Source organism: Drosophila guanche, unplaced genomic scaffold (genome assembly GCF_900245975.1).
Source record: "Drosophila guanche unplaced genomic scaffold, DGUA_6, whole genome shotgun sequence".
NCBI classification, from domain to species: domain Eukaryota; kingdom Metazoa; phylum Arthropoda; class Insecta; order Diptera; family Drosophilidae; genus Drosophila; species Drosophila guanche.
The window spans coordinates 3990110-4005672 of record NW_022995749.1 but is presented as its reverse complement, the minus strand read 5'-3'; the positions used below and the strand labels follow the sequence as shown (position 1 = coordinate 4005672).

The window sequence follows — 15563 nt, the reverse complement described above, 5'->3', positions numbered from 1 at the left end:
TTTATGTATTTCCTATTGAAAATTGGAGGAAATTCGATTTATATGTTTTTATATTTTATAACCAGTGCAGTGAACCAGTAAACTCATGCCTGCATAACGTTTACAAGTGCTAACAAACAAACGCTGATATGCAATTCATTTAAATGGTTGTACATACATAGTAGCTTTTTTTATAAGCTTGCTCAAGAATTACCAATAACAATTGTATAAGAAGTGAACAGTGAGTGTGACAGGATGGAAACTGAAGCTATTAATCTGCTCTGAAGCGATACTTTAAATTCGAGAGAGTTGGGTTTCAGTTTTCTCGGGTACCTTGTATTTGTTAAAATACATTCGCTTGATTTTAAACGATTACAAAATCAGTGGAGTGCTCTGCAACTCTGCAGATGCCTAATTAGTGTTTCGTAACAATTAAAACTGAAAATGTTAATAAAATGTTTCAATGGATAACACATGTTGCACCTGGTTTTAAACATTCAACAGGTATACATACAGACATACAAAAAATAATATAGATCATTTAATTAACTTCGTACATTTGCTTATGTACATATGTACATAGATAAGTACATATGGCGCACATTCTTATCTCTCGAAAATTTATTTGTCTGTTTTTATTTTTATATAAATCTGTAAGAGGTTTTTCGGTAAATAACACTTATTCTCTGACTTACTGACTTTTATATTTCCAAAATGTTAAAATTTGCTAAGGGCACTTTTCCATATTTATTTTTTATCGAATTCAACTCCTTGTTCCCTGTAATCTTATGCTTATGCTGCTGACAGAATATATCAATTGGCATAGTTGTCATTGATTTGTGCAGATAGCTCTCAATTTGTTATTCCATTAAATCTCGAAAAAGCAACTCTGCAACTAAATAATCAGAGTCGTCAATGTGTGTATAAGCAGCTACCGGCAAGCGCGATGCCAAAACAAGATTTACTGGCGCCTTTTAATGCATACGAATGTACATTCATACATACAAACACATGCAAGTACTACAGTCGCGCTTATGAGTTTGAAAAAAAGTATGTAAAAACTCCACGAAATCGACCTTGTCTGACCCACTTAACTTTGAGTTGCGGCAAAAATGACAGCTTTGCGGCATTATTTGTTTCCAGTATTTATTCTTTCGTCTCGTGCGTGTTTTACGTGTTTTAAATATTTATTTTCGCTCTATTTGTTACTGTCTTCATTTGTAGCTTAATATGCTTTGGTGCTAAAACATGAAAGGTGAAACCAAACAAAAGGATTTAGAAGTAGAAGGATAAGGCCGAGAATAGTTCAAAAAACAATCAGACAGTTGCCCATTGATGACGCGTCAAAACATCTACATAAGTAACTAGAGTATGGGGAACGTATTTTCATCGACTTGGAGAGATGTAAAATTCCTATAGAGCTTACAGCTCTTTTGCACGGAGAAACGCACTCAGGAGAGTTCTGTCGTTATATTTTGATTTTATGAAGCAACACAATCCACTTTGGCGGAACACACATAATGAAAACTTGTTTTTTAGCAGGCAGTTGCTATTGCTCAACAATCTCTAGCCATTAATGTGTCATTCAACTGGATCTTATAATAAAACTTAGGTACTACAGCGATTTCAGTGACAGCAACTATCCCATGGAAAATGAAGAACAAATCCTGTGCAAAGGCTCATGCTCGTAAAGACATTTATTTACGAGTATGCTTGCCGCCCACAATATCGCAGCCGTATCCGTAGCCGCTGCCATCGGCTGCCAATTCTCTTAGGTTCAGGTATCAGGTTCAGGAATTTCTATGACATTAAACCGATATTTTGGGAACAGCTTAGTCTTAGACGATTACCTTGGTTCAAGGCCCTGCCCTGCATTGAAGCTTACGTGGCGAAATTTAAGAAAACTCGAAAACTTACTTTCATAGAAAATATTAGTCTGAAAGGTCATTTAAAATACAGTAGCTACAGTGAAGGGAATGAAGTCCAGTCTTCGCGGCCTCAACTGAAGATACATATTTGCAAGAGTAGGGCTACCATTCTACTGTGAACTTACTCTGTTCTCTGTCTTTTGCCCTGTAGGTGTGTTGTAGGTACTGGCAAAAAAGACAACAAAGAAAATGCTGATAGCTAACCGCTTGGAATTATTGTAAAAAGTGACACATTTTTTCCTCAGCTTCGATTATAATGAGAAATTATCTGTGGGAAAACTTTTACATCTTAAAATCTAGGCATAATATTCTCAAGGTTTTTTATACTTTCCTTTTAAATATACACCCATAGGCAAATGCTCTTTTTTGTTTGAATAGGTTTGACGGGTCGACATATAAAATAAGCAAAATGAATCCTGATCAGATATTATCGAAATATAGGTAACTTTATTATGTCAAACCATAGAGATCGATTTTTGTATAGCTTCTTTAGATACCATCTGTCTGCGTTCGACAAAGTAACCGAAAGCTGAAGCAAACGTTCCTCAAATATTTATATAATTATTTTTATACTCAACCAAATATAATCAAAATCCCATTAGCCTAGCATGTACTTTATTTTCCCAATAAGCTCCACATATGTATGTATATACATTTCCAGGTCATAGGCACATCTGTACATCCTTATGTACATATGTATGTATCTACATACCTACAGTTTTATGTATACCTACTACGAATATTAAAAAGACTGAATTTGTAAAGTTTTCAGTTAATTTGCTGTAGGTTTATATTCAATGCAGTTTGCATTTTTGTTTAGCCTACCAAGGCGCACCCAAAAACACGCCCGCAGCTGCGACAGTGAAAACTATGTATGCAGATGTATGTACAAATGCATATATACATATATGCATATGTACACATTTATGCTTGTTGGTACTCTGAAAAAAGTTGACTACAGACACACAGATAGACCGACGAGCGAACGAACTAAGCTAAGAGACGGATAGCGAGGGGCGAACGGGAAAGCCAAGTTCCAGACTCAGCCGCAGCCCCAGCCACAGCCCCATTAAGACAGAACAGGAAAGGATAGACGTGCTTCAAGCATGGTGAAGGACGGTCGCAATGGTACCAACCGAACGAATCGCCAACAACAAAAAAAGTGATTACGAGTCTGCGATGCTGGCTGCCTATAAGGCTGGGCTTTTCGATGTCTGGCAGCGAAGTCTATTGTCGTAAGCAGATTAGTTTGCCATCAGGTTCAACTTTATTTGCAACACAAATTTTCATTCTCTATTATGTACTTGTGTGCAGCCGGAACGCAGTCGCAGCCTGTTGCAGGCAGCCGAACCCGTATTCAAAAAAAGACAAAACATGCACAGCTCACGAATCTGCGTGCTAGGACCAGCCACATCCCAACCCAACCATCGCAAACCCAAAAAAATGAACAACGCCCAAAATCTTGTTTTGGTCTGGACTGGACTCACGAACTGCAACGCGACTGCAACGGAGTGCAGGCTAGACTATGACTAAGCTCAACATTGGTTTAGGTTCGAATTATACTTACCCATTAGCAAGGATCATTTATCTTTCAATTATTCATTCGCTTTTGTTTAATTCAAAAAAATTATTCTTTTCCATTATTGTTTGTTCCAAAACATATTGCTGTTCAAAACCGTATCAATCTTAAATGTACCAAGTATACTGCAAAGAAATAGTGCTGAAATAAGGTCCAGAATGTCCCAGTAGTTGCGAAAAAAAAAACTATCAGACTTCCGCGCAAGCCGACCATGCACACACTCCTAGGTATACATATGTACGTGTTAAGAGAAATTCGGTCCAATGGCACAAATATTGTGTTGTGTTTTACAATTGTTGCGCAATATGAGAGCTGAACCAGTGAACGCGAATCGTGGCGACGGGACAGACGGGATCGGGGACTGGCTTTTGGCTTGACTGGAAAACGAATGCATTACCGGGTATACATATACATATGCATGCATGAACACATAAAGTTGTATTTTTGTACCCACTGTACACATAGAGACTCGATATATATCATAAGCCTTTCTAAGCTAAATGCGGGCAAAGGCAAACCGAACATATTGCAACACACTGCGACCAAAAGCGAGGGTGTCGGGTAGCCAGAGAGCGCTTGCCTCGCCTCAGCTCGGTTAATCCGGTCTGTATGAGATTCGACTGACATAACTGGTCATTGGCTTGTAACTGCAGCTAAGGACTCGGCGATGCCACTTAGATGCAGCTGCACAAACTGGAAATTGGCAAATACAGCTAGTACAAACAACAGACGATCGCTTGGACGGGACGATGCATAAAAAACCGGATTGGCAATAGCTCACCAGAGTGGCTTACAAAAAAGTCTCAGTTTGCAATTTAAGCATCGTCAGGCCAAGACGAAAAGGAGCTGCACTCTCTGTCTCTTGGCTCTAATTACGTCGAGAACTTTCGTGAGCGCTAAGGGCCTACAACTTCAGTTGAGATCTCATCAATAGTTTATTTTAAGAATAAGTCAGAACTAGGGCTTTCCTAATACTTATCCGTGTAAGATCCTATTGTCATCTCGATTACAACCATTCGTGTGTTTTTTAGGTGCCACACTTTTATAATACACTTTTTATCTTGGAATTGCAATTAGCTAGGCAATGGAATTAAGTTTCAACACAAACGAGCAATGAAATTCATTCTATTCAAAAGAATTCCGAACTACAAATTTATTACGACTAGACAAACTGAGAGATAATCTTTTCGATGAAAAAGATCCAACGGTGCAACCAGCACAAAAACCGCCATCTAAAACGTCTTCACTTCCACCACAAAACTAATATATCTCTAAACACTTTAAACACTAAACACAAATTATGCTGTTGGTAGCTTTGTTAAGGTTATTTATAGGTTTTTAAATTGGCACGGACATACGTATGCACATACTAAGTATATTTAAAATCGAAGATTATTGTTGTTTAAGGTCATAAAAGAGCGTGAGAAATGTTTTAAGCAAATGAAGTCTGATCTGACTTCTTTATCAGCATCAATACCCCCATCGATGGAGATATATTTCTATCTGTTCTTCTATATATCAGTCCGTCTTGTTTGTCTTTCGAACTTGTTTTTGGAAGCTATACGAGCCAGAGCAACCACATTTTTATTTGCAAGCTCCTGCGATAGCATACTTTAATAAGTATTTTCCTCCACGCCACGAATCGTCCTCAGAATCTGCTTCAAGCTTGAACCTTTTTACCATATTATATTGTATAAGCAACAGAGGAACAATATTTATATTGGGGATTATAGTTATATAGAAAGTTTTTCCCAGAAATGCAGCAAATAATAATTTTAAAGCTAAACATTTTCATTACAGAAATGGCTTCCAATAGTAGCAGTCAATCTGAAGGGAACAAAACACGCTTCCGGCTACGACAAGTGGGAAAGGAACAGAACAGTATATCTTCAAATGCGGTCCCGATAATCCAAAAAGAATGCTACTACTACACCCCAACTACCTCCCAGCAACATCTACAGATTCAACAAGGCTGGCAATCTCTTTTGGCTTTTTTTGGGCCCTGGCTGAGTGCACTGACCGCCTATCGATTGCTGACAATCAGCCTTCTAATTGGTATTTTGTGTCCACATCACATTCACGGCGTGGATCCCAAATTCGATCCTTCGACGCGCATGCGACTGGTACTGGTACCGGCAGACGCACAAGTAAATTCAGTTATCTACAGATTGCGTGCAACTGACGAGGAGTTCGACTATCCATTGACCTTTGAATTTGTGGGTGATGCATTTTCATCCACCGTCAAAGTGGATTCGCTTCCATGCACCAAGTACAATTCTGTTTGCCAAGCAAACGTAGTGCTTCAGCGTCGCTTGGAGCCTGGGCGCTATTACGACTTCCAGGTTTCAGTGAAGGACTCAAAAGGTGGCATGGCCACTCAATTGTGCTCAATTACAGCAACCAATTTTACCACACCTCATGACCTCATATTTCCACACAAGCCCGGGATTATAATGATACCTGAGGTGAGAATATTGCTAATATGTTATTTAGAATCATTAAAATAAACAGCTAAAATTCCAGCTAAAATTAATATCCTTCAAGAGGTTTTTTAATCGTGTGTACAAGATTAATATAAATCGAAATTGTAAACATTTCTTAGCAGCGTATATACACTTTATTGTCCGTCCATGATGCAGTCGTTTGTCAAACTAAAAACTTTCAGATATATAATTAAAAGCCATCGAATGGCTATTACAGGCAGAAGAAAAGGCTGTTAAGGTTCCCTGGCCTTGCGTTATTGTTAGTTTCATAATTTATCACTTTATCAAAAACGTAAATTGATAAATACGCTAGTTAGTTTCATACACTCTAATGACAGACATTTTTTATTGTTTTTTTAAAGGATTCTAAACGCGGCACGGAATTAAATTACGTAATTGCGCGAAAGAATCCGCTGTTTCAAAAACCAGTCTACCTCGAGTTATGGGTAAGTTTAATGTTTATAGCTGCATTAAACAGGCTTTATAAGCTATTTTCCTAACAACAGGGTTCTCCGCTTTTTGCGATAAGACAAAAAATTGTCTCCTCCGAGACGACAGAAGGTACTGTTTTTCTTTTGGGACCATTGGACTTCGAAAAACAAGCCATGTACCATCTAACGATACTGGCCAATGTGAGTAAAAGACAAATCGATTCGCCTGTTTGCTTAGCCACTATCTACATATAGGATGCGTACGCTGAGCCTGGCCAGGATAGTCGCAATATCGCTGGCATGGAAATTGTAGTTATCGTCCAGGATGTTCAAGACCAGCCTCCTGTTTTTACTTCGGCGCCTCCTGTTACCAAATTGCCCGCTGGCATTCTACCAGGCGATAAGGTATATTTTTCAGTTCAACATTCAGCTGTCCTGTAACCATCATTTGTGTTTATTCAACTAAAGATATTGCAAGTACATGCGGAGGATGGCGACAAAGGAAACCCACGAGAGATTCGATTTGGATTGGTTTCAGAAAACAACCCATTTACATCATTTTTTGACATCAACGATACAAGCGGTAATTATTACTATTATTTTTATATTTTAATTTTAAAACATTGATTGATCAATTTGGTTAGGATAAAAAAATAATAATAAATTTAAAGGTATGTCGTCGCTGGTAAAAATATACAGACTGTAGTTTAGCGTAGATAGAACAGCTCTGTTAATTATTTTACGGATATTTGTTTCTACTACAATGGTCTGAGGACAGACGAAAAACATAGGGCACAAGTATCGAAAGCAAAATAAATTGGACAAAAATCCAAAACCACAACAATGATTCTGTTCAAGCAAGAAAATAGCATCAGCATCAGTGCAACAGCAGGTAACCGATATTAACATAACTACTGGCGAACGGCAACCCGCTTTGTAGTTAGACTCGTTAGATTGCAAAAACCATCTTCACCTCTTCTCTCTTTGACTCACCAACACCAACTTGTCCCGACCACAGCAGTAATACCCGTTCGTTCATGGCGGCCAAGTTCTTTGCCACAATACTATCCGCCTCTTCACTTCCCGCACCCATACTCCCATCAATGGATGCGCTGCAGTGAGACTTCCTTGTTTCGTGCTAGTCCCGTCCCGTCCCTTTCTGTCCCGACCCATCCCGACGCTACCCGTCTCGACCCGATTCGTCTCTGCATCCCAGTAGCAGTTTGATGGCTTTTGCTCTGACGCCGCATTCGGAATGCCACGCCAGGCTCTTGAATATAATCGCAAGCCGTCTACCTCATCACCTTCTCGTCATCGATGTGCATGTATGGATGTACACATGTACAATGTACATACACACGCGTGGCATTTCCATTGCAATGGGAAGCAGTGCACTGCAGTGCACACTGCAGTGTTTCGAGCTGTCCCTTCCATGAAAATCTCCAGTATATTTCAAAGCACAAACATTTCAAGTAACAGTACCTACTGTTAATAAATATTAGTATTTTTATTAAACCATTTATATGTATATTAAACAAAAATATTTATTTATTTATGTATGAACGAATAATTATAATTCTGAGACGATAATCTTGATTTTATTTTATTTAAAGGTGAAATATTTTTAATGCGACCACTGGAGGATATTGCCTTTATAACGCATGTGGGAGATCCAGTACTGCTAACAGTAATTGCGGAAGAAGTTAAGGTCGGTCGTGACGAGCCCCCTGCATTGGCATCTACTGTACAATTGGCATTCTTTCTACCAGATCGTACCAACTCACCTCCATACTTCGAAAATGATCAGTAGGTATTAGAAGAGTTTGTTTGTTCCACAGACTTTCCACTATGACTCATAACTGAAAGTTCATTTATCTATAACGCTTTTTATGTTTTTGCAGCTATGTCTCGAGGGTTGACGAAAATGCTCCGCAAGGCACAGCACTAATATTCGTGGATCCATATGTACCGCGCGTCTATGACGACGATACGGGAAAGAATGGAGTTTTCTCGCTGACATTGCTAAATAATAATGGAACATTTGAGATTACACCAAATGTGGCAGAGCGCAGCGCTTCATTTCTTGTGCGCGTGCGAGACAATACCCTTTTGGATTACGAGATGCGGCAATCGGTTCAGTTTCAGGTGCTAGCCCAGGAAGTGGGTCCGGCCACGAATCTCACAGCCATTGTAAACGTCACCGTCTACATCAACGACGTCAATGATAATGCACCAGTATTCGACCAGCCCTCCTATACAGTGGAGCTTCCCGAGAATATGACAGTGGGAACTAAGGTGGTGCAAGTGCATGCCACTGACTTGGACTCGGGATTGGGTGGCAAAGTGCGATATACTGCCATACTGGGGTATCTGAATACATCCGTTAACCTTGATGCAGAAAGTGGATTAATCACTGTATCGACAAATAATCATGGCTATGATCGCGAGGTAATGCCGGAGTATCACTTGTACGTAGAGGCTCGCGACATGGATGGTGAAGGTAATCGAGCGCAAGTGCCACTAATCATTAAGCTAATAGATGTTAACGATGAGACGCCGATATTTGACAAGGATCTGTATGAGTTTATTTTGACGCCAGATCTCTTGAGCTTCACCACCACGGCCGTAATACATGCCGAAGACAAAGACGCTACGGCGCCTAACAATGAAGTCCGGTACGAGCTGATCAGTGGCAACTATGAAAATAAATTTAGCTTGCATAAAGTCACCGGCGAACTTACAGTTCAGGAAAAGATTCACTTGCGGTCCATGACGGACGCCAATGAACGAAGACATCGGGATCCAAGTGCATCTCCATCCAGCTCTGCCGATGAAAACGATATGTTTATTCTAACTGCTCGTGCTTACGACTTGGGAGTGCCTGTGCGGTTCTCGACAACAACGATTCGCATCTACCCGCCGGAGAGTCGGAAGCGTATGGTGACATTTGTGGTACCAGGTCACAGCCCAGATAGGGCTAAAACTGAAGAAACTCTGTCTGCCATTACCGGCGGAAAGGTGTTGATTCACTCAATACGACCGCTGCGACCTGATGAGCCAGGTGCCAAAGACATACCCGTAAATAATCCAAATATCAAGGAACGTAGTGTCGTCACCGCAACAGTGCTTTACGGCAGCACGTCGGTAGTTGACATATCGGACATACAGCATCGTCTATCACAGCACAACAATTCCTATGCAATTATGCCCCAAGATTCATTGCAGACAAACGTAAGTTTATTTAGTGGTTGTTGACTCCATGATTTGTCTACACTGCCTTAACAGAATCTAACACCTCTGCAGACTCAATATAAGGCTGAAAACAAGGTGCTATTCTGGTTGCTCATACTACTGGCCACACTCGTTGCCTTTACCGTCCTAATCCTACTTCTTTGCTGCATATGCTCGTGGTGCCCTCTGTACGGTGCAGCAACGTAAGTAGCAAATTTTGACTCTATGTTTATATATTCCAATGTGTCCAACACTTAGTCTCGTGAGTAGACTAAGCTTTACTATATATAAATGAGTTTTTTCATGCTGTCAGACATCAATGGTCAGCGTAAAAGCCATTCAACGATTTTAGGCCCTCTAATGCGATTTTAGGAGTTTCGACACATCGTTTTATTTTAAATAGAAAAAAATATATTTTAAATAAAATGTTGGTGCTTGGTTAAATCATATTAATGATATGATTATAAAGATGTACAGATATCGCCTGTGTGATTTAATTTGTTGCTTTAAAGTTGGTCAACGTTATACTTCTAAGCTTCGGTTTTCGAAGCTCAGAAGGAAACGTTTCAGATAACATTAAGTGTACTCTTACACAGATATTGCTAACATTTCCGATTCGATAAAGCCATGTTCTTCTGTCCGTCATTATGTATAATAGAAATTCTGGAAAAATAGATAGAAAAATACCAATTAAACTACATACATCAGATAGATGGATTTATTTTTCGTGTGGTGGTAAAGGGAAAAGCTATCCGATTTTGTTACAATTAGTTTTACACCGGATCATTTATATTATGATTCTTTCCACAATAACGTTTCCTCGGCAGAGTATGTTGAAACGATAATTAATATATGTATTTATTTGTGCTAAATAATAATATACATATTACTATGTATGAAACTATCTACTAAGTTCAAGTAGTGAACAAGCATATTATTACAAATCTGAGAGAAAGTTTATAATAATCAACATCAAAACAATTCTATGTATTATCTTTTATTTTTCTCTTGTAGCAAAAGAATAGTTAATATCAGTAGAGCTGAAGACGATGTGCATCTAGTGCATAGGGAAATGGCAAATGGAAAGCATACAAAATCTGTTCAGGTAGATTTTGATATTTTTCGAATTCAATGGTAGTAAAGAATTAACGTAAAGAAAACGCACTTATCCATGTCAAACTGCAAAAGCTCTCAATTTTAATATCAATTTACATTTTTTTTTTTGTCTATTTAAACTACGAATACAAACAAAAATTCGCTCCGCAAAAATAGTATTCAAATATGCACATGTATTATGGCACAATCATGTCAAAATTACTTTTGTGTGATTTGCAGGTCGCAGAGTGGATGGGAAGACGCGAGGCCTGGTCAGCGGAGAAGCCCCCAAATACCAGAACGAAACCTACCCGATGGGAGTTCCATGACGGACGTGAACATCCTAGCGAAAACGTAGGCAGTTTTCAGGATGCCCGAGAGAAGCGACACATACAATCAGCTGAGGAGCAACAGGGACGCATTAAGTATGGGCTTACCTTTTTCCGAGTTTCCATTCCACATTAATGATGTTTATTTTTGATTTATTTTTAAGAAAACAACGAACAGCCAAAGACGATCTTCATCTTAGTTTTCATAACTCTAGAACTAATCTTATTAATGACCGAGACATATACATGGAAGACTTAATTGAAAGTCAGCGAGATATGGTGGATGACATGAGCCGAAGCCGAGTAACTAAACCATTGGACTATGCGCAGAGACAGCACCGCGACACAGAAGCCCACCAAATTGACGACGACTCCATGCGGAGACACGAAATAGATCGAGGTAGCGACATTGACTTTACCGCCGCCCAAAACAGTATGAAGAGCAAACGCGAACTGTTTATCAAAGAAGGAAACGTGGAAATTCTACAGCTCATGACCAGAGATAAAATTCACGATACTGCTGCGCTAGACGATGACAACATATACGTGAATGTCCCTCTGAAGCCCTTAGGAAACCTGTCACATCCACAGCTGCTAATGGTGGACAATACGGGTAAAGAGATTCTTATGCGGAGATTTATTGAAGAGCAGCCAGATGGAAAGCAGATCATTCGCGAGCACTATCAAATAGTACCAGGAGCAACTTACATCCAATCCATGCCGAACGAAGTACAACAGGCATCCACCCTAAAAGTCGATACTTATCCATTGGCTAAGTCGGGGCCAAACAGTATTGTCTATTCCCAGATGGAACCGGAAGTAAAGGTTATACACACACAGCCCGAGCAAGCTGTTGATGGAAATTCAAAGTTGCGGCCTGCCATATCGAATCACTCCCTCACCCAAGAGCTGGAAAACTCTCTTAAGCAACAGAACTCCCTGCTGCGACAGATACTGCTGGAGAAGGACAAATTGGAGTCCGGCTATACGCAGGAAGTGGCATTGGAAACACAAAGTCTGCCAGGTCAATCGATGGCCATAGGCACACAGACCGACTGTGATGCCGGAACGCAAACTGATACTATTGAAAACCTTATCGGGCACACAACCGTCAGTTCACAAGCACAAATGAAGTCGCAGCGTCGTGCTCGAAGTGAGAATGATGAGTCCATGTCTGAGGATGGCTATGAATACGTGCGGTTCATACCTCCAAATAGTCCCGAAGGTACATTCTGGATCAAGCGTCGTCGGACGAAGAAGCGTCGGAAACAGCCACGTAAAAGGATCGTAATGGTGGATGAGGTGAAACGCAAAATCCGCACGCCCATTAAAGAGGAAGAAGAGCTGCACGAGCGGAAGAGTCGAGTCCCACCAAAGAAACCATTGCGGGAGACCAAGACAAGTATACTGCGGAAACAGCTAAGCGACGAAAGCCGAAAAGCTGACGCCAATTCCATTGGAGAATCAAAGTCAGGAGCACATCTCAAATCCGACGTATATGTAGGAGCAACAGACTCATTGGACGAAAATACAAGTCCCAGAAACCACAGCACACGAAACATTCTTGTTGAAAAGTATTACAAAAATTCCGATGGTGAAGGGCAGTTCGACGATGAGGACGATACAGAGTATTCCTTTGACTCAGATGGAGATGAAATCGTGATTAGAACAAATTCTGTAGTACCCAGCCGAAGGCAAGAGAGCGATAAGTATGTAATAGAAACAAAAGAGAAGCGAAACATTGAGTTTTCTCCAGAAAATGTGGTATACACAAAGCAGAAGTCACAGTCCCGCTCACAGTCACTGGTGGAGACAGTACAAGAGGCGCAAATAAACTCAATTCCGAGATTGTCAAGACGAGACAGCAAGAAGCGGGAAGACAACAATACCAGAAGGCAAACCTCATCGGAGCCCCCTCACAACCGACTATCCATATCAAAATTCGATTCTATAGCTATTGAAGATGAACCTACACACCACGCCACATCGTTGAATGATCGAAACTATCAAAGTGAAACTGAATTAGGCAGTCTTGAGGGGCCACGGGAGCGCAATGTGCCCAAGTATATGGAGTGGTACTACAATAAAAAAAAATCATCAGTTAGCGGCCGTACCTCAACGGAGTCATCGAAATCTCAACCAGCGAGCAAAAGAAAAGTTGTTGGAGCGGAAAAACGCGTTTCAAAGACACGTGTCGCCATCCAGCCATCCCAAGATTATGATTATCATGATGATGGTGGAAAATATAAACCTGAACCGGCCCCACGCAGATCCCCGCCGAAAGGTAGTCGTTTGCTTAAGGAGGACAGAGCTTTGAATAAGCAGCGTAGACCAAAAAAAGAGACTGACACAAATCACCCACTTCTGCAGCACTCTGAGCATCGGTTTGAGCGTGAAAGTGCTATAGAAGTTCCATCACACCCTACGAAACTGCCCCACTATATGTACCCAGAAACTCCTCCATATGCAGCAACAGCTACTGCTGCTTCAGACAAAGAGCTCCCAGCACAAAGGCAGCTGCAGAAGCCGTCCCCTATTAAAGAGAATGAAGTTAAAGTGACAAATTCAAAAATAAATAATCTGAAACAAGGTCGTAGCCTCGCACATCAGACATCATCGCATGCACAAAAACAGTTAAATGCTTCGACGCTCGAGGATGATCATGATTCAGGCATAGCTATGAATCCCCTTTTAAACAGCCTGGGTCGTCGCAATCCGATAGCCGAGAAAAAAAGCGTATTCTCCATTGCCTACGACGATGTCAGTCGGGTCAAAAAGATTCCCTCAGGCGGCGAGTCCCCACAATACTCGTAATGCGAGTTCTGCGAATCATTTAATGTAGCAATCAAATGTGATAGCCTCAAAGGCTCCTTACCTACAAATCATCGAATACTAAATATTTAATGCAATACTTGTTCACTACACAACAAATGCACATCTACATTTGTTAGCACATTCTTAGTCTATAGAATGTTGATAATGTTCAACTCGTTTCAGTTCAACGGAAATACATCTAGATCCCTATTAATTAGTCGCTTTCATTACAATCATAAGCAGGTAAATTGTAACTAATTATAGTAGATGCTTCTAACTACATAACGTCTACATTAATTTCATGTATGTACATAATTATAGGCATATGTATATATCTCTTAAGGCATATTACTTATTAACTTTGAAAATTAACTCATTTTTAGCAAAGTATTTCATTCGTCGGTTATATCCTTTCAGAGGGTATAGTAAACATATTATAGAAGACCACTACAACTGCCATATAAAAAACGTGTGTTTGTGAGAGAAGCTTTTTTATTCTAAAGATATTTAAACCAACCAAACGGTACAAACTGCAGTTTCATTTGTATTGATAACTTTGACTGTACGTTGCATAGCATTAATTTATGTCCATACGTAGCTGTCGGTCAATAAATAAGTCTTTGTAAGAACAAAGTTTTAGATATATATGTACATATGTTTGTACATATATTAGTTAAATGCATTGTTAAAGCTTGCAACGCATTGGCACAAATATTACCTGTAACTAAGATCAATCGAGAAAACTTTTGGGATACCAAATATGGTAAATTCACAGCGTAATAGAAATCTACATATACATACAATGTGTACGTATTTATGTATGTATTTACATATATGTGCAGACTTGCGGACTTGAGCAGCTTGAGCATTTCTTTGGTTTATTATTAAAAAACCCTAAGTTATTTTCGGAAGCTATGCGATTCCAGCTAGACACCGTACAGACAATAGCTACTATTAAACAAACTTCTAAATGTACATAGGTACATACATTCGTACATAAATGCCGGGAAAAGCAACTTAAATTTGGCGGCATTTGTTTATACCTGGAAATATCGACCAAATTAGCTATCGATATACCGATATCAGACACAAACTCTTGTTTCAGCAACACTGGGTGTAGCTCGGCAACATGCTAAAAATATCTTTATATCTGTATATTTGTACCCTGTAAATGTCCATACCATATTATATATTCAATTATATACTTTTCGGGACATTATTACTACGAAAATGAGTTTAATGTACATTTACGGCTTATCGGTATATAATGGCGTACTTAATGAATATCATCGGTAAATTTTATTCAAGTTCTTAGGTATATTTGAGAATATAGGGTATCGAAAGACACATACGAATGTTTTCAATGTGTGTGCTCATATCTGAAACCTAAAAATGAGTGGAGAGAGTGGATGACCTAATCCTCTCTTTGGTATGTAACGGCAAGGCATGTAAAAGCATGTACAAATTTGTTTCAAGGATCCCACCTTTTTCGCACCTGTTGATGATAATAACAACTAAATATAAAATATAAAATATTATTTGACCATGTAAAATATATAGAAAAAAAAAAAATAAAATCAAATAATTTGAAAATTATGATAATTGATGATAGATGATAAATTGTTAAATATTGGGATAGGTCCTGACACAATAGCCGAATGTGTAAGCCTTCTTGAGTGGAGTTCACTCCCAAT

At 39.5% G+C, this 15563-nt stretch overlaps 1 protein-coding gene across 4 annotated transcripts; it reads left to right on the top strand.

Moving 5' to 3' along the window:
- Positions 1-356: 356 nt before the first annotated feature.
- Positions 357-13972, top strand: LOC117585256 (cadherin-86C). 4 transcript variants are annotated; one of them, XM_034274669.1, is made up of 12 exons: positions 371-483; positions 5287-5951; positions 6332-6415; positions 6476-6601; positions 6656-6805; positions 6869-6983; positions 8014-8206; positions 8302-9631; positions 9704-9834; positions 10646-10736; positions 10967-11151; positions 11220-13972. In XM_034274669.1, the coding sequence occupies exons 1-12, from the start codon at positions 435-437 to the stop codon at positions 13867-13869; spliced, it is 5769 nt and encodes a 1922-aa protein (XP_034130560.1). In that variant the 5' UTR covers positions 371-434; the 3' UTR covers positions 13870-13972. The 4 variants fall into 4 exon arrangements, with proteins under 4 accessions (XP_034130562.1, XP_034130561.1, XP_034130560.1 ...); XM_034274667.1 differs by having other exon boundaries at positions 9686-9834; XM_034274671.1 differs by lacking the exons at positions 10646-10736; positions 11220-13972 and having other exon boundaries at positions 357-483.
- The last annotated feature ends 1591 nt before the right edge of the window (positions 13973-15563 follow it).